The sequence below is a fragment of the Hermetia illucens genome, chromosome 4 (genome assembly GCF_905115235.1).
Source record: "Hermetia illucens chromosome 4, iHerIll2.2.curated.20191125, whole genome shotgun sequence".
Taxonomy (NCBI): Eukaryota; Metazoa; Arthropoda; class Insecta; order Diptera; family Stratiomyidae; genus Hermetia; species Hermetia illucens.
Genome location: NC_051852.1, coordinates 35,559,621 through 35,587,142, shown reverse-complemented (window position 1 = coordinate 35,587,142; position 27,522 = coordinate 35,559,621). Strand labels below are relative to the sequence as shown.

General features: G+C 41.8%; 4 protein-coding genes across 4 annotated transcripts; 1 reads left to right on the top strand and 3 right to left on the bottom strand.

Moving 5' to 3' along the window:
• Positions 1–3,046: 3,046 nt before the first annotated feature.
• Positions 3,047–15,170, bottom strand: LOC119653733 (actin-related protein 8). The gene is made up of 9 exons (XM_038058655.1): positions 15,125–15,170; positions 14,893–15,060; positions 14,620–14,826; positions 8,990–9,153; positions 8,809–8,929; positions 8,242–8,742; positions 7,984–8,185; positions 7,793–7,921; positions 3,047–3,276 (listed from the first exon to the last, which is right to left on the bottom strand). Exons 1-9 carry the CDS (start codon positions 15,149–15,151, stop codon positions 3,104–3,106), a joined length of 1,692 nt encoding a protein of 563 aa, XP_037914583.1. The 5' UTR covers positions 15,152–15,170; the 3' UTR covers positions 3,047–3,103.
• A 1,094-nt stretch (positions 15,171–16,264) lies between these two features.
• On the bottom strand, positions 16,265–22,464 carry LOC119653735 (sperm-associated antigen 7 homolog). The gene is made up of 5 exons (XM_038058657.1): positions 22,260–22,464; positions 22,035–22,188; positions 16,771–16,942; positions 16,548–16,716; positions 16,265–16,490 (listed from the first exon to the last, which is right to left on the bottom strand). The coding sequence occupies exons 1-5, from the start codon at positions 22,336–22,338 to the stop codon at positions 16,396–16,398; spliced, it is 669 nt and encodes a 222-aa protein (XP_037914585.1). The 5' UTR covers positions 22,339–22,464; the 3' UTR covers positions 16,265–16,395.
• LOC119653736 lies at positions 16,956–18,445 on the bottom strand. The gene is made up of 2 exons (XM_038058658.1): positions 17,514–18,445; positions 16,956–17,404 (listed from the first exon to the last, which is right to left on the bottom strand). Exons 1-2 carry the CDS (start codon positions 17,802–17,804, stop codon positions 17,372–17,374), a joined length of 324 nt encoding a protein of 107 aa, XP_037914586.1. The 5' UTR covers positions 17,805–18,445; the 3' UTR covers positions 16,956–17,371.
• An 82-nt stretch (positions 22,465–22,546) lies between the features above and the next one.
• Positions 22,547–26,091, top strand: LOC119653734 (zinc finger protein 267-like). The gene is made up of 4 exons (XM_038058656.1): positions 22,547–22,805; positions 23,511–24,278; positions 25,298–25,426; positions 25,538–26,091. The coding sequence occupies exons 1-4, from the start codon at positions 22,665–22,667 to the stop codon at positions 25,856–25,858; spliced, it is 1,359 nt and encodes a 452-aa protein (XP_037914584.1). The 5' UTR covers positions 22,547–22,664; the 3' UTR covers positions 25,859–26,091.
• The last annotated feature ends 1,431 nt before the right edge of the window (positions 26,092–27,522 follow it).

Below are 27,522 nucleotides of genomic sequence, written 5' to 3'. Positions count from 1 at the left end.
TGAAGCATCCATTTATTTTACAAATCATTCAAATAACTAATTTATTAAAAAATCTTTTGAAGAATTTAAATCATTGTAGTGTGAATTTATTAAAATTTAAAAACTATTTTAGATGCGTTGACAAGAATTGTTAATTCAAAACTTTTTTATATTTAAACGATAAGCGGAGTGTGAATATACTCTTCTATCTTGACCCTATTTCTGCACTAACAATTTTCGATGGCATAGTCAACACGATTCGCATTTGCGTGCATTCGACACCCAAGTTGCTCGCTCCGCCACAACACCCCACCCCCAGCTGAAATCAAAAAAGGTTTCAGAGAAAAACCAGACTCAATTGCCGCAAATCAAAGTGGACGCGACGCGCATCTCTCCTTCTGGTTACGCTTTCTTCCTGAAAGAAGGGCTTTAGCCGAGCCAAGGAGACATTCTTGACCGTGCCCCGACGCTGAGGCTATAATGGTGTGGGCCTCGCCCGAGGAATTCGAAGGGCCCTCGTGAGGTGGCTGCAGCGGCTTGCGAGGGGCGTCCGTCCTAATTAGGATATGCGTACAAGATCTTGCCCCGCCTTACCAGGTTCAGCATCTTAACAGCCACAACTTTGCCGATGCATAAGAGAATTCTATTTTAGTTAGATGCTTTGATATTTACATTGTTGAATGCTCTCTTGTAGCGTGACAATCCACTCGACTCACAATCTACATCAATAACGTGGAGATAGAACCCTTGGTTTGAATTAACAGCGCTATTGCACAGCAATGTCTGTTAGTAGCTGTTCATTGATTTAACTAATGACATTCCATTGTGCGAAAGGATTATAGCAAATGATAGGCAATTCTTTTCACATTGGGCCAAAATGAGTAAATACGGTCCCTTTTCGATAGCCTTTCCATATTATCAGCAAAGTAGGAACAGCAATTCTCTTATACAAAATCATACAAGCAAATGAGAAACATTGTACAGGTCATTTATAACTGTTTAACTGCCATATTTTATATAGACACAATTTATCCGAATGAAAAATATGTAAATAGTTCAACTTAGCAATGTTAGCTTCTGCCCCCATGTATCCCAAACTCCCTCTAAAGCGGAATTAAGTGAATTATAAATCGATCAAGGGCGATTATTTAGAAAATATAGATACTAACAAACGCTTAGAATATAGATAATTGGACTATATATTGCACATTTCCTCTGTAATTTAGTTTTGTGAGTTGTAGCTCATGAATTATTTAGATGTACGCCTAATATTGCATTAATGTAATTGTACAATGTAAATAATATTTAATTTTAGGTTAGCGAGCTCATGGCACACACGCAGACAAGCTAGCTGTAATAATTAAAAAAACATTGTGTTGTAACAATGCTTTTGAGCGCGACGCAATAGGATCCTTAGATGATTCTTGAAAAAGGGGGGCATTCGCATGTAAATAATGCTTTCAAATAAAACTCGCATCCAGCACAGAAATGTTTGGATTGAAACTCTTAAATGATCAAAAAGCCAATGCCCATCTCAGTTTGGAGTCCATGAATTCAAATTTAAAGCTCGAATGGTTCTTTGTTACTTTTACGTTGCTAACAATTGCAAGTGTCGATATATCTTATCTACTATTCCAAATTTAAGATTCCACCGGAGGTTTCCACTCACATTTATATCGCTTCGCCGGGTGAATCTTTCGATCAGCAATTTTAGTGTGTCAATTGGTTCAGGAGAGCATTCGAGCATTTACGGTGCCCAACAATGTCATTGCATTGTTTGTTTCGATGATGTGCTAGTACTAATCCGTTTGTTGTGATCCAGTTCGAAGCAACGCCCAAAGTTCTACCCGTTGCTTCCATATTCTTCACGAGCTGGTTCAAAACAAATGAAATTATTCAAATATTTGAAGCCCAATCGGCAGCAGCGTATATTCAATTTAAGGAAACGCGTTTTTCACTAGGCTCGATTCGAATTGTCCTAATTCACTTGGTATTAACTAATTTAGATACTTACACCCACATAATGTATCTGTTCACTGGGGAATATTAACCAATTGCTTATAGTCTTAATGGATGTTAGTGTAATCGGTAAAGTTGTATCAAAAAGTTCAAAACGTGGTTCTTTGTATTTTCAAGTCTAAAAGCGTGCAAGAGTTAGAGCCGCCAACCTTCCAAATGCTCCTCCCGAAGTAAACTATGAGGGACGAGGTACAGCGTATATTTGTAAAAAGAAGCTCGAATATTATCCCCCAACTGTCTAAGGTACAGGAATGGTCTCGTGTATAATCTAGAGTGTAAGCTTTTTATATAAACAATGAAAAAGGGAAGATGATATTAAAAAGGAGAGAAAAAAATATATAGAATGAATTGAAAAGGATATAAAAAATAATTATTTTGTGATTAGTATTAACGGCAGACTATCCACTTCATAGTTCATCGTCATAAGCTCATCCACACAGTCTAGGTGTCAGTTAAAACCCTTAACATAGCTCCAAGATCATTATTTCAAAACTATACATGCATAAACTACATTTACGCATTCACCCATACAAGATTTAAAAATATATTTTATCTTTTAACTACTAAAATTTCATTTACATTTCCTTCTAATGTTCACTTCGTATCAAAATGCGGAGATAGAAATAAAAGAACAATAGAATATTCTAGGCAAATATTTGTAATTAGCAAAACTATCGGATAGACTTCGATATTACGACACTTTATTTTCAAAACCTAAGCATAGTGAAATATAAGTAAGTACTGCAAGCATAAACAAAATCAAGATACGATGTCAAGGAAGAGATAGTGGAGATCTAGACAAGGATAAGTAAGAGAAAAAAATGTAATTGAAAGCAACAAAAAAATTGTCTTGAAATATATATGAGTATATAAAACTAAGTTTAAGTGAAGATCATAATAATATAAAGGATAAAAAGATGATAAAAGTTGAAGAACACATTTAATTTGTAAGAAATATAAATAAAAAGAAAAATATGTGCAAAAAATGATATGATTTAAAATAAAATACATTTTTATATTTAAAAATGAATAAAAAAAACACATTGACTTTTTATTATTCTTATTTTTTATTTCTATCACGATTCAGAATATAAAAAGCAATAATTTACCACATAAACGGGGCTTTTTCTCGGAGTATTCGTAAACCAAATTTCGCCCATTCAGTCGATGTAATCCAAAGTTCAGGCGCACTTTCCAGACAGGACATCACAGCGGCTCCTTTCCATGCTGTCATTGCTGGATCCATATCTTTCGGACTAGTCACGATGTCAAGTTGTTCTGTTGTAATGCAAGTTTGAAATTAGAACTAATTAAATTAGGACGATTGATATATTTCCCAGGATATAAAAAATTGATTAGTTGGTATCTGTTTTGCGAACATTAAGGCCCCGATGGTTTAACGTGAGTACCTGCAGTGTAGCCAAAATTCTATAGTCCGTTCCGGGCACGGATTGAATTAGGAACCCCAATTAGAGTTCTACCGTGAATAGCTCAGCATTCATACCAGTGGCCAGGCTTATTTTATACTTCTCCCGCAATTAAGGGCAACAACCCCCAAGCTGTAAGGCGCAATAGAACGTAGTCACAACCATCATGAAACTCCCACTCCAAATAACCTGATTGACAATACAACACATGGGCCATAATCCCGAGACTGACCAATAAAAACGCAAAAGTCGACTTAATTTATCAATGTAGTTGCCTTTCATAGCGATACAATCACTTCAGGGTTTTTTAAACTTTCGAACCTTTTTTATCAAACACTATGCCTTTAGTCTGAAAATAGATTTCAGCTGCGGCTATAACTTCACCATCGGAGCCGAATCTCTGTCCCTGAAGCTTCCTTTTGAGATCTGCGGACAAGTAGAAGTCAGGTGGGGCCAGATCTAGTAAATTTGGGCGATGCGGAAGCAATTCAAATCGTAAATCGTGTAATTTCTCCATCGTTACATCGACTTGTAAATCGGCGCATTATCCTGATCAAACAGCGTTTTTTTCGCCGCCATGTGAGGCCTTTTCTGCTTTTAGTTAGTTTAGTTTACTGGGGGGAGCGCAGCTTCGAGCAATCAGGCCATTGTTAGGCCTATTGTACGATCCCCGTAAATCGCCTATTCAGTGGTTTCACGCCTACGGCGTTCGCAGGGTTTTTCGAATCTGATGGCATTTTCTAAAGACAGAGAGTGTGCAGATTCCTCATTGAAGAAAATTTTACTAAGGTGTCTTCGTCTGAGATCTGAGGAGGCCGGGCAGCTGCATAAAAAGTGAAGGGCCGTCTCCTCGTCCTCCTCACATTGGCTGCACATAGCCGAAACCACCACCCAAATCTTTTCCATATTGTTATTTAAAGAGCAGTGTCCCGTTAAAAGCGCTACTAGGGTTTTCATGTCCCACTTCTTAAGGGAGAACAAAAATGCCGTTCTAGAGACCCCAGGTCCTTTCACAAGGATTTTCGCCTGCCGAGAAGAGTTCAAATTTCTCCACTCGGCTACGTGAATGCTTGCAATTTCACCCTTCAGAGTAGACTTGACAGTGGCGAGCCAGTATGTCAGCCTCCTCATTACCAGCGATGTTTGAGTGCCCTGGCACCCACATCTGGAATTTTTCGTTCAGTCGGCCAAGTTTCAGCGGCACCTGATGACAACTCCACACCAACTGGCTTGATATGTCGTTGCTGTTTGGTGCTGATAATGCCGCCTGACTGTCGGAACAGATTCGAATGGTGCGACTCCTCCATTTTTGTGGCAGACATTCTTCTGTTGCCAATATATTAGCATATAGCTCCGTCGTCATGTTTCCGAGGGGTCAGGCCAGTTCCATAATCGGATTCCCCGAGAACACCCATGCGCACCCCTGCTCAGCACTCATACTAGTGGATGCGAGGCCTAACTAACACCTCTGCCGCAACTAAGGAATGTGGCACCCGAGTTGCACAGCGTAACTCCACACTTGAGCTCCAAGGAGCTCTGCCCGCGATGTAGACATAACCATAATCATCGTGAAACTCCCAAAAGGGAGCCAACCGCAAATACCCGAGCTGAGAACACATCCTCCAAGAATTCTTCCAAAGCAAATGCTCTCAGAGGATTATCCTGGTTCCCATGGTACCAGATAACCTCCGGTGAAGCTTCGTCGCAAGAGCCACTTCAGATTAATCCCTTGCAGACTTGGGTCTGATCGCCCTCGTCGGATACGTGGGAGTTGCGCTGACAGTTACGTCTCAATGGTTTTGCGTGGGCACCTGTCTCCCACGGTCTTCTTAAGACACAGATTGATTTTGTGACTACAATCAGAGCCCCACTACAACTGTATCAGTCTATACCAAGTGCATGGCTCAGCATTCATACAGGTGGATACAAGACCTTCCCAAATCTCTACCGAACTAAGTACGGCGCTCGTGTTGAAACGCAACACTATGTCGAGGCCCGAAGGTCTCTGTTCGCTTGAATGTAACCAACAACCTCCATGAACCGAGCTGTACACACATACAACAGGAATTCTCCTGAAGTATATAAATTCAACGGCTATTCCGGTTCCCATGGTACCAGTACACCCCTGGTAAGGTTTCGTGACCTATTGCCACTTCAAATGAGTCCCCGTGAAGACTCGAATCTGATCGGCAAACCATTGTGATACAGCGTCTCCCGGTGCCACCACTATGCAGGCTCCCCTCGGACCCCACCTCTGAGCACCAGTTGCGCTGACAGGTGGAACTGCTCCAAATGTCGGCAATGATTATGGAAGTGGAGGATAACAAATTCTACAGTTAAAATTTGCTTGAAATGTTCTCGCCATCTATCAGCAAAGTACCGTTCCGTGGCTTTTGGCAAGTCGATACAGATCTCTTTTGCCATCCCGAGTGTTCAGTTTATCGTAAAGATTTTTCTAATGGACCGCTCGGGTGACAGAGATCGCTTTCTTTGGTTCCCGATTGGCATTCTTATAAATTTGCTAATTGGCGAACGTTTTACCGCCGGGAAACTTGTGGTTTCTTTTCACGGACCTTCATTTCAAAGTCAAGTATCTCGGTTAATGTACCGCTTACCTGGCTTGACAACTCCGAGAGTTGCAGAGGCCGTTTTGTGAATCGTGTCTTTAATTTGTTTCCACGATTCTTCCACATTCGTAATGATTGGTAATTGCGTAAGTGAGATCATTTCTTTTTTCTTCGCACGAGATCACTATAAAATATATCATAGAAAGATGAGATACCATGAACCATGTATTCATAAGTACATGCTCCTGGGTGTCCGCAAAATCGATTATACGCTCTCCACCCTCATTGCGCGCTCCAAACCCCTTTCCCCAATGGCAATGATGATATAGTCTTCAACAGGCACGTTGCAGATTTTTATATCGGGTTTATTGCAGAGGGCGAATACCAACGCGCTTTTCTGAAGGGCTCTTGCGAGTTCCTCGGTTTTTCCAGTTAGGGTGCCTACATTTAGCATGCAGACTAGCTTACTTAAGGACTCTTGCCCATTTCTCGAAAGAACCGGGGCCCGTCCTGCCGCGTCGATTGAGGTGGACGCCAGACCATTTTTCCAAGGCTTGTTACTCGATCCGAGCATCTTGTTTCTAACGACATTGGATGCATTTTCTTGGTCGGCCTGTCGCGGGACCTTCCCCAAGAGAAATCAGGTAGGTTTCACTCAAAATTTGAATTTTTTCTTAAAAATTCCGCCATTTTCTTCAAATTCAATTTTTTTTTCGAGCGAGGGTTTTTTGAAAGTCTCCCTGGGAGACTGCAAATTTTTCAGTTTTTAGGTCTAGAATCATGTATTTATTGTGAAGATTATATCATCATTAATAAGGAACTCCGGACATCCCGATTTTCCGCCAATTCGATATCCCGAACAGCTGTCTGGCGTCCTGGCTTACGACATGATCTCAGGTAGGATCTGCTACGTCTCTTTTTCTACCATTTTGCCCCTATAAACTTTCCCGGATCGTCCAGATCATCCTCACCCATACTGATTAAGTGACCCGCCCACCGCAATCTATTGGATCTTATCCACAGCCGCAGCGTCCGCAGTCGTAGTATCTCTCATCTCTCCGAGAAATACATGAGGACTGGCAAAATCATGTCTGATTTAATCGAAACCGTCAAAGCCAAATACATAATTTTTGAAAGTATTGGGCGCACGCCCAAGAAAAGAGTAGTCCACTTAACAGAAGGTAAGTTGATTCTCGAATATTAAGTGGATGGCGGGCTTAGGCCATTCACTGGAAGTCTGGATTTTGTGTCGTACTGAAACATTCACATCCGCCTCCAGCAATATGTTTAAGGAATGTCGGGTCGGATTCAGCTATGAAGAAAATTTCATAACTCACTAAATAACTAAACATTTAATACAATATCGTCGCAAATTCAATTCTGTTCTCAAAATTGTAGATAAATTGAAAACATGTACCATTGTCAGAAACTTTTGGATCCAGGTAGTATATTAAGTATGGATATGCGATGAGATAAGTGGAGACGTGTGCAAATATTCACGGACTACATTTTTGTTATCATAATGTCTAAGGTGTTGAAAATTATCTCAATTGAAAAAATCGAATTATTTAAAAAACCCTTGTAGTGAACATAATTGCACTTTTAAATTCCAGAAAATATTCTAAAACTGGCCTGAAGATTAACATTATTTTGTAAACTCTTTAATAAAAAAAGAGCGATAAAATCATACACTTCAAAATTGTATGTGGTTCATTATATTTACGAAATAAACCATAAATGCCCCCAAAACAAATAGCTCAAAAGGCTTAAATTAATAACAATAAATTATTTTTCACTTACCTGATCGATGCAAGTAGGGAATTTGAAGTGCAACTCGATTCTGCAACCATTTACCAATTCCAGTAAACTTCATACCTCCACCCACGACAAGAATGCAACCGTACATCTTCCTCTTCAGTTCCTCATTTGCTGCAGACCATAGAAAAATATTTAGTATACCTAATAATATCCCAACTTTTACCGCCACTTACGACATCTCTCTATACTTTGCAGAACAGCTTGATCTAATCCAAGAATTTGACCACCCGGTTGTATGAATTCTCTATCATTAGGCTTTACATCCTTCTCTACATCCAAGCTATCAACAACTATGTCTTCATCTTGATTATCGTTCGCTCCAATCACACTACCATCACCTTGGATTTGTTCCAATTGCTCGCGAGCACTTCGTCGCTGGAAATTGAATCTTGAATTCATTGATCGATTTATTATTAATTAAAATATTATACCCCCGTCTCCCTTATATATTCCGCATCAAAACAATCCTCAGAATCCGGTTGAGCAGCGCAAGGCTTCTGAACTCTCGCCGTTTTCGATTTACCTGTCGTACTCAGTAGTTCTGTATGAAAAAGGCTCAGTGGAGCAACAATACACTCGTCGCCCACTTGAATCGTGTATTTTCGTACAGTTTTTCCGTGATGACTAACTGTGAAGGTTTTCTCTTGTGAACCGCAAATATCTAAATTAACATGGCAGTATTCTTCCTTGAGTCGTTTTAATAGGATTGCATCTTGCGGCTTGGTATCGTCACTTTCTTTATAGGGAAACGCACATTTCTGCAAAAGCCAATAAAAAGTCTGAGTCACATCTCCGCCACCGTATTCAAGTTTGACTCTTGTGTTAGGATGTGAAATGCCATCTTCCACGCAAGATACGGAAGTTTTTTGATCACCAACATCAACTACACAAGCGTATCCCAGTCCAGCGCCGAATGTTGCAGCGACGTGATCCTTTATTTTAAAATTCACGGAGCATAATATTATCCTTATTCACAAAAAGACAGAAAATATGCATACCTGCACTAAAAAGCAACTGCCGAAACCCATCTTGATCAATAACAAATTTGTCAATTCCTTTAAGTGACTCCGATTGTAAATGTCGGGGACAACTAAAACTGCTTTGTACTTACTCAGTTCCCTTGAAGAAAAACGGATTTTAATAAGCTGAGTGTTGTTTGTTGGTCAATGGCAAACTTACTTGATATTCACTCGCATTTTTTCAACGAGAGCGTATTCCCAAATAGCTTGTAGGTCAGATAATACTGCCGTGAGAGATCCACCGATATCTGAATGCAAATTGAATTCTCCGCGACGAATAGGAAAATGTAAATTGTACGCTCCGTCGGAATTTGTATAAATTACCTGAAAATTATTATTTTATATTAGACTTCTGAACTAAATAAAGTTGTATTGTTTCAAGTAAAGTGGAAAAAATAGAGTCGTTAGGGACTTCTTGAGATATAAGTTTGAATTAGGACAAGACGCAAAAAAACCCATCGATAATATCAACTGACCAAAGGATGATAGGTTAGTAAAGAAATCATCGGCTTACAAGTGGCAGTCAAAACTTCAATGCAGAAAAATTGGAGTTTGAGATAAAGCCAGATCAAATAATTCGACTGAGCCGCAATCGTTATATACGGACATGTGTTGGGAGCATCTGGATTACCCACCATAAAAGCTCACACCTTTCTCCAAGTGACTACTATTGAGCATTGAAAAAAAAGAGGTTTTTAATGATAGGAGAATTTTTCGATCGACGTAATTCTGCTACTATTTTTCGCTTTCAAATACAGCGGCTTGTTGGCTTCTGAATGTCTGCCATCAGCAGGTTTAGGAGTTGCCTTTTGGATGTGTCGACATTTGATATTAGCTTGTACATAATCCTGGACGATTCCATTTTTGAGTATGCTTTTTCTATGGCAAATAAAGTTATTGGCTGCATTCCGGATGATACTCTGAAAAACTAAACGGTTTCAAAATGGATCGAAGAACGGAAAACTGCGTAACTGCAACGCCTAGAGAATATAGTAGATATGCCCCAAGAACACGAAACTATAAGTGTCTGAAATGGTGAAATTTTCAATACAAATTGTATAAACTTCGAGAAAGACTACTGCCATTTTTACTTAAGATCATTAAGAAAATTAAGAAATTATAAAGGTAAATCAAGATTTTGTGCTATAGCCTTTACATTTTATGACTTCCTGGTATCCCCGTGACTTAGATTTGATCAGATGAATGCATCAATCAGTCGGCATCATTGTGATCTCTAAAGTTTTCGCAGTTGCGCCAGCAATCCTCTTTCTTTGCTACTAAGTGCATCCATAGCACATCGCTGATAAATTTCCTGCGAAGGTTGCAAACTTCGCAATTCTCCTTTCGCCCAAGCAGTGAGCATTCAGTGAATATATGAAAATACCAATTCGTTGAACAGCAATCCAGTGACCATTTTCACGTTTGAGTCTGAACTCTATCTTCCTGATTCTTTCAGAGGACTTCAACTTACTCAAAATTATTCATTTGAGGTAACTTAATCTGCTGCCATCTCGAGTCCTGCACGTTGCGTCTCGAAAGGGCGTCATAAGATTTCGCTGACTGCGGAGTCGTGGAAGCGGATCGATGAACGGAAGGGATTGAACGTTCTACTGACCGCTGCGAGTAATGGCGGACGTGACGCACTCGAACTTCGATACCGAGCGAAATCCCGAGAAGTTCAGCGTAGTGTACGCCGTGACAAAAGAGGATTTCCTATTCAGCTGGCCAAAGGAGCGAAAGATGCCGCAAATCGTAATAATTTCAGACTGTATACCGCATTACGAAACAGCTTGTAACGGTCGACTTCTCATCAACGATGATGAACAACTGAAGAAGTGGAAAGAACGCTTCACCAGGGTCCTTAACTGTATTACATCCGGTGTGGTTGCTCCTCTTGTGGATGTAATGGCTAAGCACCGTAACATTCGGATCCGGACTGTTCCTCCAAACAGAAGAGAAATCATTTCGGCCATCAATGCACCTAAACGAAGTAAAGCCACTGGACTTGACAGTCTCCCCGCAGAGTTATTTATCGCTACACCTGCAGTTACTGCAGATCTTCTGCTCCCCCTCGTACGGAAATCTTGTGAATCCGAGCCCTTTCCCAAAGACTGGAAGAAGGAAATTATCGTTAAGGGGGTCATCCCGTGTGAAGGCCGTTTTTTTGCCTTTTTTTGAAAAATTATTTTGAAGGACTGGATAAAGATAGAAACGTGATTTTTTCAGCATATGTTTATTGATATCTCTAGTATATGTGATAAATTTTTCAGCTTGATTTCGTAGCTAATTTTTGGAATAGGTGTTAATTTATGCACCCATCTCCAAAAAAGGGTGTTTTTCTGCTGCCACGCTGGAGGGCGCTGTGTTCATCTGAGGAAAAAAAACTAAACGGCATTTTAACGTGGACAATATTCCACGGTCCGCAAACTAGGATAATTAGAAAATATTAAAAGGTAAATTTTTGGTGGGCTTTTAAACTTAATTTTTTGGATTTTGGTGTTTTTTTATGGCTTTTTTTATGAATAAAAAAAAATTACCCGACCGATTGCAATTATCCTAGTTTGCGGACCGTAGAAATATGTACTAAAGAAGCTGTGAAAATTTCAAAGAATTTGGTTGGATAGATTTTGAGCTATGGTGGCAGCCGATTTTTAAGGTGCAGTTTCGAGAAAAACGCATTTGAAAATTTAAATGTGATTATCAACAGTAAAATTTTAGCTCATCATTAATTTGCTATACCTGGTCCATAGAGAGCACCCTCCGTTTCTTCAAAAAAGTCTTGTAAGGCCGATTGTTGCTCTCTGGTGTCAATTGTGGCTCTTTTAGCGAGGTCAGTCGATCGTCGTTAGGACCGCCAATTTCGCGCTTCATTACGGCGGTCGGCATAAACCTGAAATATGTGACCAACTTGACATCCCATTGTCACTGCGATTTTGGGAATGCCATTGAATTCTTCATTGAAAATAATTACAGCCAGAAAAGTGGCTATTTCTACGACCTTGGCTCCAGAATGAAGGTGTCTAGGAGCGAAAGTCCACATCAATGCATTTAACGACTCATTGTTATTCTGGGTCTCTGCTCCTAAACATCTGTTCAAGAGATCATCTCGTGACAAACCTTCGTAGATTGGTTTGATGACTGTTTGAACTTCTTCAGTCAAAGGAGCCTTCTCATGGTGAAAACTATCCAGTTCTCCTTTAGCTTCCGCTTTACGCCATTTGCACCAACTGTCCTCGCCTGCTGGACAATTTTGATTCTGAGGATTTTTGTCTGTAGAACATTTATGGAAGCAAGTTGCCCAAATTTCTTGCTTCATTCCTTGAATCGAATTTGCGTGTCGACGAACAGCTAGCCCAAGAAATCTATTGAGGTCGTTAATAACCTTATCAGTAAGTTTTCCAGCCCCTTTTCCACCTATGCCTTTGTGATTCTTCTTTGCATTTCTAAGCCGCGTTCCCATTCTTTTCTCGACATGTCATACGTATTCCTTTTTTACTACTACGTATATTTTATTATTTGCAGAAATTTGCAGAAATACCGGAGAAAACTCCAGCAAAATCCAATATACAATATACAAAACTTGTCGCAATTGGAACATCCATGTTCATGCTTGCTAAAAGTTTCTTTGCTGATGTTGATGCGAAGTCCTTTTTCTTCTCTGATAACTATCGATTCCCATGAAATACTCGTTTCTTAGTGCGAGCATGACGTTGAACGTTAAAGCGATCTCCCTTCGTACGATCCATTTAAAAAAATCACTAAACACACTAACAGCACAATACTTACAGCAAAATATAACTGAGTATAACTTGAACGCCTTTCAGTGCTCACTCTAGACTGGATTATCCTTTTTATTCCAAACAGCAAATAAGTTTAGACAATTGATTGGTTTTCCATCTTTTTATATTTATGCCTGTGTTCGAATTGATAAGGCTCAGGTAAAAAACTAATCGGTAAAAAAAGATTCGATGCTCTTTCTTATCGAGTACTCTAGCCGCGGCTGCAAACTCCTTACCTGTTTAACCCTGTAATTTCGGAAGGACTCGGAATATCGGAAAATCCCTTTGCCCACATATTCTCCACTATATATAGATACAATTCATGCAAAAAAAAAAAATCGATTTCTCCAACCCGACACACGGGATGACCCCCTTCAGATTCCAGAAAATGGCGCCGGTTTTGAGTGTGACAAATGGAGGGGTAGCTGAGTGCCTCCTTCCGTCGCATCAAAGAATATCTCGGAAGCTTGATCGACAGAGAACAGGCTGGCTCCGGATCCTCCTGCATCGACCAAATCAATATCCTAGAAATCATTTTGGAACAGTGCGCGGAATTTAGATCTACGCTGGACCTGCTCTTCATCGATTTCGTGAAAGCTTTCGATAGCGTGAACAGGGAGTGTATCTAGACTGCTTTACCAAGGAGGAGCATTCCGGAGAAACTAACAGCTATTATCAGAGCGACATATGATGGCGCCAAATGTCACGTGCTGCATCGAGGTAAAATCTCGGAAAGTTGCATCCTATCAACGATATTATTTCCTATCCTCCTATCCTATGTTATCGTTGACTTTCTCCATGCTGCCCTGACCGGAGGAAATGGAGGAATGCAATGGACGATGACATCTTTCCTCAAAAACCTCGACTACGCTGAAGATATCTTTTGCTTTTTCACCGGGTCATGGACCTTGGCCAAATGGCTCTGGATTTGAAAAGAGAGGCAAGTGAAGTTGGACGAAAAATGCTGGATACTAACAAAACCAAGATCCGACATTTGCACTGCGGGCTATTCCATGCAGGGAAATTTACTCTCCCAAGAAGGCCGACGAGTGGATCGCCCAAGAGCTTTTGGCGCAGAACAGTAGAGGAGTGCAAGCGTCTCGGGAAGTCGTGAGAGGAGCTGGTAACCGCGAGCGATGGCGCCTAGGCTTAGTTGACGCACTATACACCACCAAGGGGTGAAAGGCAACCATATATATATATTACTTTCCAAATAATAATTTATAAAGATTATCATAGGCGTAATCAAACTCCTTTATCAGAATTTTAATTTACACCATTATACCGCTGAAAAGACATGCCAAAATTCTCTTATTTATGTGGCCGCTACAGTGGGCTAACTCCTTAAAAACAATTAAATGCATAAATGGCAACAATGTTACAGTTAAATGCGTACAAACCGTCTGCGATCAGAGCAATGTTAGGGCGCCCACCAGAGTTGACGTTCCAGAGTAGGCTCCGGTCCGATCGAGTAATGAGTGCTGGTTCTATAAGGGCTATAATTTCACAATCTTTTGTCGTCTATTCACTCAATACGGTGCCGACCTGACAATCTCTGAGAGTTAGTTAAATCAGAAGTTACTGACTGAGGGTCCGCGTTAACGCGGATGGCAACTTAAACCATGGATGTAAAGGCTTCGGCAAACGCAATTAGTGCGCCAACCGTACCGTCGAGTTTGCCAACAATCACGACCCAATACATGGTTCAATAAACAATTATTACATTTCCCTTAATTTTATAACGGCAATGGAAAAAAGTAGGCATACTGATTAGCCATGGCTGCCAAACCTTTATATTTTTTTTTGTATTTCTTTTCTTTTTCACAATGGAGGCATTGGAGAATTTGTTTGGCTGTCCTAATTTATCCACAATTGAACAAATTCATTTGCCATTTGATCAAGAATGCGATTTCAAGTTTTGAATGCGTTTTGGATAATAAAGAGCAACAATGTGCATTGATTTTCTTTAACGCAATCCATTTGTTAATTTCTTTTTCAAAAATGAACTTACCTCATCCCCAAACAAAACCTCCCGCTCCGGCTCCTGAGGTGCATTTGGCTTTTCTTCTACAATTTCAGGAATAGCACGCCGATTAAATGCAGAAATTTGCTGAGGTGGGGTAGCATACCGACGTCGTCCATTCGACTGCAAGCATGACTGAAGAGTATGGGAAACCTGAAGCCGACACTCCTCGAATTCCTGAAGTAATTCCTTTGTCTGCATGAATGAAATAAAACGATTCATTTTAGCAAACTTCAATCGAGCACGATTTATCAGCAATACCTTTTCTACACACGGTGGCAATATATAATCTCTGTGAACTTTTCCACCAGGTCTTCGGCGGCGAGCAACAGCATGCAGTACTCGGTGCGGATTTAGATCCGATGCACGACCGATTCGTAAATTTAATGAACCAGGATGGATGATAATTATCATCTGAGCCTGAATTTGCTGTGTTCGGGATGGAAATGAACAATAATATATTATTTTCTCGATAAAAAACAATCCAAGTTACCTCTGGACAATCCGGCGGTGTCGGCATGGTTACTGTTTGTTTACATGCTCACTGGATGTCAATTGGAGGTTGTGTATTCACAATAGGTAGAGCACCAAAATTTCACTCATTTTATTTTCACTCAAATCTTAAATGTTCGTTACTCGAACTGTCGCCATGCCTCTTCAACCTTCTCCAATTTTCTCAAATGTAGAAAACGAGAACGTTATAAAAATGCTTACTGCACAATTCAAGAAGTGTTTAGTTTCCTTTGCTGACAACTTAAAGTAAATGGAAACAAAGAGACGAAAAACAAAACAATTTAATATTTTTTAGTTAGAGCTAGTTAGATTTTAATCATCGGAATAAACATTTTGTTTGGAGATGACTTGTCCCGAGCCTGCCATCCACTTAATGGCGGGCGGCACTTGTTTGAAAACCAACTTACTCCTGTGCACGGACTACTCTTTTAATGGACGTGCGTCCAACACTTTAAAAATTATGTATTTGGCGTTGACGGTTTCGATTGCAGGGCAGAGGCGATCTCATCAGATGCTGCCTCAGCAACTCTCCCCTGCGGAGTAGCGTGACTGAAAGCGGCAACAGGTTTGCCCCTTTTTTATTAAACTCAAACCCTGACAAGGGTATGAATTATATCGATCAAAAATGCCTGGTTCGCACCTAGACTGATTTCAGCTAATGAAACCATCAAAGCCAAATATAAAATTTTTGATCTTATCGGAAACTTGAAAAAACCCATAATTTGATGGTCACACACCTTTACTTCCGTATCGCATCCGTGTCGTTCAACAATAGGAAAATCATTTCGTTTCACGATAAACACACCTTGAACAGTTCACTGAGGGATACCAGTGCATTTCAACTAACCCTGGCGGTTCACCCATCAGAACTAGTTTTATCTATACAATAAATCAAGTCATGGGAAATGTAGAGGAAAATCGATGGGTGCATAGCTTTGAACCTGCAAATTTTCTGATGGTCCAGTCAGCCAATAGTGGTAATCTTCTCATCCCTGCTAATAGACAATGAAAAAGGTTACAAAATAAAAAACTCACAATATATATTTGGTAAAAAAAAATCAGAATAATTTCAAACACAAATCTATTTTTAGGTTCACCGAATATATGATTAAAAATGCAATTTTTCGTCGTATAATTAAACTTAATTATATTTCTCTCAAACTAAAAAAAAACATGAATGACTTGCGCTCATATTTACAACATTTATGTATTTTGATATGAACTGAGAATTGTAAAGCTGATGTAGGAACATTAAGCGTCTTGTTGAGTTTTCAAACGTTTCCTTGCCTGTATATCCGCCATCGTTTGTTCAATCGACCTGAGATCTTTTTTGTTCTTACTCGGCACTAAAATCATAATGGAAACAAATATAGAATATTCCCTAGGAAATGAAAACCGTATACCTATTCCGTAGTTCTTGTTTGATTCGGTTTTACGAGCCGCCTCAAGCGCCGCTTCTTGTCCTATAAGATGTGCGTATTTATCCTTATAATTAGAGTTTGGTACTACTTCGGAGGTAGACGTGGATTCCTGCTCCTTCTCAGTGGTAACTTTTTGCTTTTGTTCTTCACGCTAACAAATGATTAAAAAATTATAATTCGGCAAAAAAGGGGTGATACCCAGTACCTTTTTTGCATATTCTTCTGCTTTTTCTGCATTCCATTCTTCGCCTAATCGTCTAGCGGCAATTTCATCCTCCGACGGCAAATGCTCTTTTTTATAGATTATCGTGTACCGGTCAACACCTTCCCGGCCAAAACTCATAGCAACCAACTTTGCTACTTCAGCAACTTCGTGTCTGGAGAAAGTAATCGATCATTAATTAATTCTGATTCGTAATTCGAGGGTGTTTCTCATTCTCAAGCAGTTAGAACTCAAAATTTAATATTGAAAACCCTGCATTTATGGAGTGGTTATTACACTCAGTGATACACTCCATCATTTCTTGCATACCAAGAAAGTGCACAACAGCTGCCACTTTTCCTTCCATTAATATTTGGCCCCCCTTCGGTAAAGGTAGGAGAAAAACGCACGCAATGGCTCCACATGTTGCTTGTAAAAAGCTTGGACACCAAAAAAGTAATGTTCTGCTCAACTCGTCCTCAGTTGTACGCAAAAGGATATTACCAAACTTGGTCCACCACGACAATGTGAAAACAGAATGATGAACATAAGAAGCTGGTTTGCCGTTAGTTCAAAAACATTGAGACGAAATATCAAACCGGAGTTAATTCTTTTCGATACCCAAAGGTGGAGATTGCTGCGATAATAGTAACATACACGTTAACAATTTTGCTGAGGAACCAACAGACTTTACCATTAAATTACATGATACAAAATAGGTACAAATGTATTTCCTAAATAATTACCTCCTCAAAATTCCGTTTTGACAGTTCAACGCTCGCAAAGCCCTCAAGCCCGTTTCGCTCGCTACCAAATGAAACGACTTTGATCGCCCTCGGCGCCCGTGCACACCGTGAGTGCCCGAACGCAGCTAATGTACTGTGCGCGTTGACAAAATGAAGTCCACCATTGTGTTGACCAGAGAAGCAAAAGCTGCTACAAATAACAATGATTACGTTGCCGTATATAACCCCCGTCAACCACACATGCCCATCGACGACATGTTGTCGTTTTCCTTTGGCAATGTGGCCTCTCATACAATGAGGTTTTTGGGGGCATCGTTGGCAGGAAAGGCGCCCGTCTTGGGCATGAAGGGTTCTTTGTATGTTCCCAGCTATTAGCAATATTGTAGCTAAGATAATCCTGAAACAAATCAAGAAAGACCTCGAAAACTTGATCGACAGAGAACAGGTGGGATTTTGTTCTAGAGCAGGGAGCGTGTGCAAGAGATGCGGAGAAACTAGTAATTTATTATCAATGAAATCCTATTGAGAAGAAAATTAAATTGCAAAGCGGAGACCGCCAGGGCTACATTCTGTCTACTATTCCACCTCGTTGTCGGCAAAATTCTCTGTGATATGTTATGCTGATTGAAGGGCTTCGATATATCATGACATTATCCCTTACACCGTCTTTACAATGATGAAATTTGCTCTTACACCGATCATGGGGCCTTAGCAGTTGAACTAAATTCTCAGTCTGATAGATAGGATTTCTTTAGCTAAAAACTGAATTAATATTTTGATCTTACAAGGTAAGACAGTGCGATGGTTAAATCAGAAGGGGGCCATCCTCTCAATTGCAGCTGAAGTCGCGGCCTTGAGTCGGCTAATGGCGAATGTCGGGGGCCCTATATCAACTAGGAGACGTCTCTTCATGGGAGCAACGGAGTCCGTTCTTCTCTATGGTGCGGAGGCATGGGCTGATGCCCTTGACAAGGAGGTGCATCGTAAACGCCTCGCTCAAGTTCAGAAGCGGGAGCTTTGCGAGTGGCGTCTGCTTATCGCACCGTCTCCGAATCGGCTGTGATGGTAATTGCGGGAGCGATACCCGTTGCGCTCCTTGCCAAGGAGCGCAAAGCTATCTATCGCCGTAAGGGCGACAACTTAAGAGAAGTGGTTGCGCGTGAAGAACGTCAACGCACCCTTAGCGAGTGGCAACTTTCTTCGCAAAATGAGCCAAGGGGCAAGTGGACTGCGCGGCTCATCGACAAATTAGACCCATGGCTGAACAGAACGCACGGTGAGATTGATTACTTCGTTACCCAACTTCTAAGTGGGCATGGAGGTCTGCAATCTTACCTGCACAGGATTGGGAAGGCGCGATCTCCTGATTGTGTGTTCTGCAATGGAGTGGCGGGTGACGCTGAACACACCTTTTTCTCTTGCGAGAGGTGGGACGGCCTCCGCCAGCAGCTGTATGCAGACGCAGGGGAGCTCTCCCCAGACAACATTATCAGAGAGACGCTGAAGTGCGCTGGCAGCTGGAATCGTATTGCGCATTATGTTCGGGCTCTTCTTATTACGAAGAAGATTGAACTCGACCGGCGGAGGGATCGGACGGTAAGGGGTTCCCTGAACTAACAACAACTCCCTTCCTCCCCTCCCGTTGGTGAAAGGAATTCCTTGACTTGAAGGCTCCCAAAGCCGGGAGAGGGGGAGGGCTAGCCCGAAGTAATGTGTCAAACGGTTCCAGGCTAGTTCTCTGATGACAGGGAGGTGTTTAGCTGGTAGTCCGCCAGCATTATTGCGCTGTTGCGGGAGTCCAACACTCTGTGCCTAAACGCAATCACCTACCCTACTCCCAAAAAAAAAATCCTCTCAATTTCATTGCCAGTTCGAATCCCGATTTATAATGGATATTTTTTTCGTCTTTGTCTTGTCCTGCTACTGTAGGCGTATCACTTGAACAGCTTTGAGTGTGATAATAATGAAACTGAATCAGAGTTTTAATTGCGAATATTTTTTTTTAACTAGTGAAAAATATTGCGATCTACGGTATTAAAGATGAGCAAATTAGGTTTGCGAGAATACGTGTGCTCCTTGACAATGCCGTAAATGCTAAGACCTTCATCCGAAACCTTAAGATCACGCTCTTCTTAAAACCTTCCATCCCTGTAAATTATGTCTAAAGGTTTGAAATAATAGTCTGTGAACTCAAAAAGTGCAGGGAGCAACCGCACCAAGCGCGGAAGTTTTACCAAAAAGTTAGCAGGGTGAAGCCTTATACACCTTGATTCTCATCTTGCCGACAGAATGGGCATATTTGAGCAATGGGTTGAGTACTTTAACGAACTGCTCAGCAACCAAAATATCGGCGAGTTGGAGATTCCACCAACTGAAGACGACGGACAAATGCTGCCACCATGAAGCATGGAAGAAACAGTTCGTACAATCCACCGACTTAAAAATCATAAGTAGCCAGGAGCCGAGGGAATTACATCCGAATTGGTTAAATATGGAGGCGACCAATTACACCAGGCAGTTCATTAACTTATACTCAAGGTGTGGGACAGCGAATCAATGCCTGATGACTGGCAACGAGGCATTATCTGCCCCATACGTAAAAAGGGAGATATCACGCAGTGCGGCAATTATAAATCAGCAACAGATAAAATTTTCTGTCGATGGAAGCGATGGGAAAACTGTTGGAAGACCACCTATGATATCATATCCAGGGTAAAACTGTATAAAGCCATGAGAGAATTTGATATTCCGACGAAATTGGTAAAACTGACTAGGCTGACCCTGACCAATGTGTGAGGCCAGATAAAAGCAGCAGAATCACTCTCGTGACCTTTCGATATTGACAACGGTCCAAGACAATGAGATGCTGAGGTGAATGCGAGAGCACTCAACTACTGGCCTATGCTGACGATATCAGCATCATGGGAAAACGGCCCGAGCCGTACAATCTGCAAAATGAGAACAATAAAGATAGAAGACTACAACTTTGAGATCGTTGAAAATTTCAGCAGCAACTGAACAGGGGAATCTTCAACATCTGCTACGGCAAAAAACTGGCAGCCATACGAGGACTGCCTGAAGAAGTACAAATCGCCTATTATCAGAACATCAAGAGCGCTGGCGAATCCGCGAGACTCAGTAATATCCCGTCCAAGGAACATAAGAACCCATATTTTCTTAAAAAGTCAGAAGGCTCCTGAACGGAGTCTTCTGGTGAATCCTTGGAGCTGCTGGTTCGGATGAACTTTCTCGCCAGCGAGGAGGACTGTGAGTCAGAGCCTTGCTTGGAGGATTTGCGCCCACCCCAGCTGCGCGAGACTATCAAATCGTAATTACCGAGGATAAGATCGGCTGGGCTATAAACAGCTTCTCCCCGCATAAATCTCGGGACCCAGATTGCATGATGCCAGTCATGCTACAGAAGCAGAAGGAAAGGGTTGCGCTTTGGCTTGTTGAGATTTACCTGAGCTGTATCTTTTTAGGATACGTACCACAGTCCTAGAGACACGCAAGAGTGGTTTTCATACCGAAAGCGGACAGTCGCGGCCATGAGTCTGCGAAGGACTTTCGATCCATCAGCCTCACCCCTTCCGTGCTGAAGACCCTAGAGCGCGTCCTGGACATCCACTTAAGAGCGATTATGGAGAGAACGCCTTTCTCTAAGTCCCAGCATGCCTACCTCAAAGGATAGGATAATAGGATTCAAAGAATCGCGTGTGCAGGCGCTACTGAAGCTACGCAGTTCTGCCCGGCAGATGTTCTCAATGTACTCCTGCATCTCCTCTCCCTAGACCTCCACATTAAATACGTTGTAGCTTGCAGTGCAGTCAGACTACATGAGTTCGGATGCTAGGCAGCGAAATCCTTCCGCCACAGTAACATTCCAGACGAAATACCTCGGGAAACCTGGACATTTCCACCGACTATGCCACACGCAAGCTGAAGTTCATGAGAAACTTTGCTGCGGACTTTCCAACCAGGGCGAAGTGGAAGCTACAAAAATTGCGGTGAGCCGTCCGTAGAACGGATGGACGACAAGCACATACCTAATAGGACATTCAAAGGCACACCCAAAGGACACCGCCCAGTGGGCAAGCCACACAAACGGTGGGAGGACTCAGTAGACGAGGCCAGTGAAAAGCTGCAGAAACTTAGAAGGATCGAGATGGCTGGAAGCCAATGACCGATTTGGTCTTTCGCGTCTTTGAAAAAGATGAAGAAAAAATAAGAAATGGGTAATATCACTGCTTTGCCTCTAATAAGATAAACACCCTCCGGGGAAAGGGGAGGACATTGATTTTTGAACTTGCCAACCCGTCCAGTTCCATGCCAACAATATTTAAGCCGAATAATTTCTGCCACCCAAATTCTGCAGATAAGAATAGTATTCTCTTTAACGTATCCATTGGACAACAAAGAATCGCATGTCACTTCGTAATAAAGATTATATTCGCAACGAAATCATGACGTCTGCCATGCAGCCTCTATTTATATCCAATCGGCTGATGGAAAAATACTCACATAATACCTCGATAAATTTTATCCATTGTCTCGAATTCGATATATTTTCGGTCATCCTTTGAGAATCTGTCGACGCGGTCTTCAACATATTTCCTGAAACGACTCAATTCAGCCTTTTCTTGCGCCCGCATCTTCTCCGCCAATTCTTTCTGTTCTGTGAAGGGAACGAGTCCATTAAATGTCAAATGAGTCACGTACGCCACAAATTTTCCATTTTCAAATTACTTTTCAGCATCTCCTTCTCTTTGGTGTTAACCGGTGGCGGCTTTTCCATAGAATCCAATATTGAACCAAGCAAATCCATCCTGCACTTTTTTGTTTACGAAGACCTTTTAACTGCCGAATCAAACAAACAAAATAGATGCCGAGGACCGCGTGAGAACTTGGCAATCAGCTGGTTAGTTCAATAGTGTGAGGGAAGCTCGAAGCCATGTATTTGTGTGCGTGAAATTGCATTCACATCAGTCGGGCAGACTAAATTATGCCGTGTCTTTTATTGCGCCTTGAAACGATAGCTGTCAATGTGACAACTCGGGACCTGCTAAAGATTTCCTCAACAATTCGCGTTTTATTGTGAACAAACTAAGAATTTCCAACCGTTTACCTAAATTGCAGTCGAACTTATGAAAAATGTCGGATTTCCGAATCGATTCCGTTTGTCGAACATGCCTAGCGGAAACGGATGAACTGCGTTCACTTTTCCGCGAAGGCAAAGTTTGCGGGGAAATCACGACGCTATCTGATATGCTGGTCGAGTGCACCGCGCTCGAGGTACGTATGGGTAGCCTTGTGAACTTTATTTTAGCTGCACTAGGTGTGAGGTTCCATTTTGAATACTGCTCGCATCCGGGGATTTTGTGAATTCCATTTCCGTTCCGTTGAATTGCATTACAGACTTTGTAAGTTTTATCATGGTACTACCTCACAGCGTTCTCCAATTAATTGATTTGTATTCATTCGCACACATAACTTTCATTTGTTGATTTTTCTAATTACTTCGAAGGCTTCAGTTTCATTATCTGAAAACTGCGCAAATAACAAGCCTCACACAGCAGTGGGCGAACTGAAAACAGAAATTCCCATTGAGGTCATATCTACAAGACAAATCACAACCACTCACCCTCATTCTTCTTATTGTTTTTTGTTTAGTTTTTCATTTTTCATGGAGCCTGTGCTTCTGTTTCATTATCATCACACATAATGTCGCGCAAGTGATAAGCCTACGACAATGAAACAAAAACGAAGCGGGAATCGAATTCAGAGCGACGAGATCTGAAGCTGACGATCCATTAGCTCAGCCATTGCACAGTCATCCAACTGAGCACACCTCAAACACCATAGTATTGCTGTTGACCTTAGCTGGTTCGCACTAATTGAAGTTATACTCTAAGTAGTACCGAAATTTTTACTATTGCAGTACACCTCAGACCTTTATTCGCAGAATGCCACTAACCCACTGTTCTTCCCGATTCACAGATCAACCAAGATGATCAGCTTCCACAGCATATTTGCAATAAATGTGTCCTGTCGCTCAGCAAAGCATATATGTTTCGACGAACATGCACAAACTCAGATTCCGTTTTACGGGATCGAATCAAAATCAAACAACCCGACGAAGATGAAGTGGTCAGTACCCTATACTTCTACGATGAAGCGGAATCCGACAGCATCGTAGAAGAATGCGGTGACCAAATCCAATATGAATGCATGGAGTTAAAGCATGATAATGATGCATGTGAATCGAACGTTGCATGCGAGGAGGAAACTATTGAATGCGGTCAGTACGAGCAGATCGAAATAGCCGAGGACAGTGGCACAAATGAAAGGGAATACAACACGTCGCCGGAATCGTCCTACACTGTCGAAATAGCAGAAATCAACCAGAAGCAATTTGAGATGCGAGTACCGCGAAAACGTGCACAACGGGTTCCAGGTCCACCGTTCAAATGCAACGAATGTGAAAAAATACTGAGCAATCATAGCTCGTATAAATACCACATGCAGTTGCACTCGGACAAGACGCCGTATCTGTGCAGTGAATGTGGAGAAGGATTCAAAACTCGCAACGCGTATGAAGGCCATATGACAACGCATGATGAAAACAATCCAAACAAATGCGAAATCTGCGGCAAAGTGTATCGACAAGCAGGATCGTTACGGTCCCATATGCTTAACCACACAGGCGAGAAACCGTTCCAGTGCAAGATTTGCGGGAAAGGAATGACCCAAAAATCAGGATACAAGGTTTGTATTTTACAGTTGCCCTTAGTTACGGTGAGAGCCCAGCGTGGCGTCACTTTGGCACCAACACAGTCACCAAGGCTGTCAACCAACCAAACTCCTCTAACAGGTTTGCCAGTTCTGAACACCGACTGTGCGAGGTAATATATATAACGTGCTGAAGCTAACCCGAATGCTAGCAGCCCGGGATTCTTGGTTCTCCAATATTATCTTCCTGCCAGGAGAAATAGATTTTGTCATGTGCCTTGACTCAGGATTCAACCTAACTAAACCCACCCGGGTAAACTACTCTAATAGATTGATAACACCGAAAATTTCAATACCAAAGGAGCTACACTGCCAAACGGCCTAAAAAGGGAGGGGGCTAAGTCACAAACCTAACACGCACCAGATGGACGGGGAAGGATCAGCCCTGAGCCGATTCTCACATCTACGCAACGAGTGGCCGCCGTCTGCCTTTACTCATCATGAAGGGGCCACGTATATGTCAGGATCGGCTCAGAGCTGATCCTTCCCCGTCTATCTCGTGCGCGTTAGGTTTTTTTGATTAAGCCCTCCCTTATTAGGCCGTTTGGCAGTTTATCACCTTTGGAATTTAAATTTTCGTTGGTATCAATGCGCCTCAAGACTTCACGTCTCTATTAGAGTAGTTCACCCCGGGTGGGTTTAGTTTTATTGACTCTTGAGTCAAGGCACATGACAAAATCTGTGTCCTGACAGAGAAATAATACTGGAGAACCAAGAATCCCGCCATCATCTCACTGAACCGCTTGTTGTTGGTTAGTTCCAGCACGTGACGTCCGGTTTTAAATATCACCTCGCGCATTCGGTGTTCACGACTGGCAAATCTGTTAAGAGAGTTTTCTTTGGTTGACAGCCTTTGTGACTGTGTTGGTGCCAAAGTGATGCCACGCTGGAATCTCACCGTAATAGAGTTGGCGCTCAATGTAAGGCCACAGTTGTTGCATACGTAATACCTTTCATGAAAATAGTTTTAAAACTTTTCCTGGTTACATTTTCAGAAACATATGCTAACTCATACCGGCGAAAAGCCTCATAAGTGCGATATATGCGGAAGTTCGTTCCGTTTCTCAAGCAATCTCATAACACACCGTCGGCGACATACAGGCGAAAAGCCCTATGTATGCGAAGTAAGTTATCAACAAACTTTGAATGATCTTAGAGCACTGAAGCTATGAAACACATCCTGAAGAAACCTTTAAGAAAATTATTAACTCAATCCAATTCTCCTTTTTTTTCAGACTTGTGGAAAAGCATTTGCCGGTGGAGAGCAGTTGAAACGCCATTTGTCTGTTCACACTGGTGAAAAACTATTCAAATGCGAGATTTGCAGCAAAGTCTGCAACCGTAGGAGCGCATTACAGCTACATTACGCTCATCAGCATTCGGGGGAGAAGAAATGCACGTGCCGTGTTTGCGGGGAAACATTTTCTCAAATGAAAGCATTAGTAAATCACATGGCTATCCACAAAGAATGTTATGAAGAAGTCGGAATGGTAGGACAGAGACAGGACGGCAGCAGTGAGGATATTGCAGACTCGGGAGAAACTCAGGAAACTTGAAAGTAAAGGCAGTTGTAATTTATCTAGTTTTATTTATGTGTAGGATTAAGTTAGTAGTGTCTGGAAATTAATCTTGACTTTATTCTTATCTTTTCGTTTCCAAAATAATCAGATGTTTGGTTGTTACTAACAATTTGTAATATGCATTCCCATTGGAAATGAGTTTAACTTTTGTAATAAATTCGTTTAGCAACCGTCGCCCAGTACAAAGTTAAAAACATAATAAAACCATTTGCTGAAACTTCGAAGAGTTTTATTTTCAATTTAAGATTGTATCTGAATTGCTTTTATCTTAGGAGATTACAGTTTGATTTCTAACGACTTCATAAATTCCTTTCTTGGTGAGCTCCGGCAAAGACAATAGCAACTCGATCACAATAGAAGAAGACAAGCAGCACACTGGACGCTGCATTCTAAGCGGTTTGCAAAAATAAGAGCCAATTTCCCAGCTCTAAATAAGAATCTCTTCTCAGTTGATTGGACTGCAGCCCTCTAAAATGTTTCTTGCGACATAAAAAATCCTCTGTGAGTTATTAAGAAGCATCACAATAATTGTACAGAGCTATATACCAACGGAGACTTTCGAATAGTGGAGCACTTACACACACGTAATTGACTACGTGAGTGAACTGGGTGCCAAGATACGCCTTAACAACTCCTTGCTCGTACATGTGATAAAGAAGCACGGTCTTGGTGATCGTAACGATAATGATGAGACATTTGTAAATTTCTGCCGCTTGCACTACAACTCGTCATGGGTGGCACATTGTTCGAGTGCAGAGCATATCATATCCCTTTTCTGCTAGTAATTTGAATTTAAACTGACCGACACCGCATGAAGCCGGATTGACCAGATTTAGGAATTATCACCGGGATGTGCGAGAAGCGCTGACGTCTAATGGTCGCTAACATTCGCCTGCATGTTGTGTCTGTCACTAATCGCAGGGTTGGAAAGCTGCGATGCTCCAAGTTGGAGTTCAGCCACTTGTATGATCCAGCTTCCGCACGACAATGATAGAGCGATCTTGCTGACCAGATGGCAGATACACTGAGTAACCCGCCTGAGAACATCGGCAAATCTTTCGATAGTCCTGTGAAGAACGTTAACGATCGACTTCTCATCCACGATAACGAGCAACTGAAGAGGTGGAAAGAATACTTCACCAAAGTTCTTAACCGTATCATCCGATGGGGTTCTTCTTTTTGTGGATGAAATGGCTAGTCACCGTAACATGCGAACACGGACTGCTCCTCCAAACAGAAGACGCTGGGATTCACGGCCTCAACGCAGAGTTATTTATCGCTGCACCTATAGTTACTGCAGATTTACTGCTTCCACCCGTAGGGAAATTTTGGGAATCCGAGACCTTTCGCGCAGAGTAGAAGAAGAGGATGATCATAAATGTTCCAAAGAAAGGCACCCGTTTTGAATGTCACTATTTGGGGGGGGGGGGGGGGGGGGGGGGGGAATGATGCAAGCCCTTCGTTTTTCACCAGAAACCCACCATATTACTTGCCTGCCTCCTCCTCGCAGAATCTGCCCCCGGTACACCCAGGGTTCTTGAGCCAGCGCTTTTCCAATGTTGTCCTTGAAGATCGCCTCTGCAATCACTGCAGGTGCAGCTCTTGTGTAAGGGAGGTTTACCTGGGTTATCTTGATGCTG

Coding starts and splice junctions, on each gene's coding strand:
- LOC119653734 (XM_038058656.1), top strand. CDS start 22,665: ATGTCGGATTTCCGAATCGATTCCGTTTGTCGAACATGCCTAGCGGAA. Junction 22,806..23,510: donor TCGAGTGCACCGCGCTCGAG/GTACGTATGGGT, acceptor CCCGATTCACAG/ATCAACCAAGATGATCAGCT. Junction 24,279..25,297: donor CCCAAAAATCAGGATACAAG/GTTTGTATTTTA, acceptor TTACATTTTCAG/AAACATATGCTAACTCATAC.
- LOC119653733 (XM_038058655.1), bottom strand. CDS start 15,151: ATGCCGACACCGCCGGATTGTCCAGAG. Junction 8,930..8,989: donor AAAATGCGAGTGAATATCAA/GTAAGTTTGCCA, acceptor TTTTTCTTCAAG/GGAACTGAGTAAGTACAAAG. Junction 8,743..8,808: donor GCAGTTGCTTTTTAGTGCAG/GTATGCATATTT, acceptor TTTAAAATAAAG/GATCACGTCGCTGCAACATT.
- LOC119653736 (XM_038058658.1), bottom strand. CDS start 17,804: ATGAGAGGCCACATTGCCAAAGGAAAACGACAACATGTCGTCGATGGG. Junction 17,405..17,513: donor CAAAACGGAATTTTGAGGAG/GTAATTATTTAG, acceptor CTATTATCGCAG/CAATCTCCACCTTTGGGTAT.
- LOC119653735 (XM_038058657.1), bottom strand. CDS start 22,338: ATGGATTTGCTTGGTTCAATATTGGATTCTATGGAAAAGCCGCCACCG. Junction 16,717..16,770: donor CAGAAGAATATGCAAAAAAG/GTACTGGGTATC, acceptor ATCATTTGTTAG/CGTGAAGAACAAAAGCAAAA. Junction 16,491..16,547: donor AAACAAGAACTACGGAATAG/GTATACGGTTTT, acceptor TTATGATTTTAG/TGCCGAGTAAGAACAAAAAA.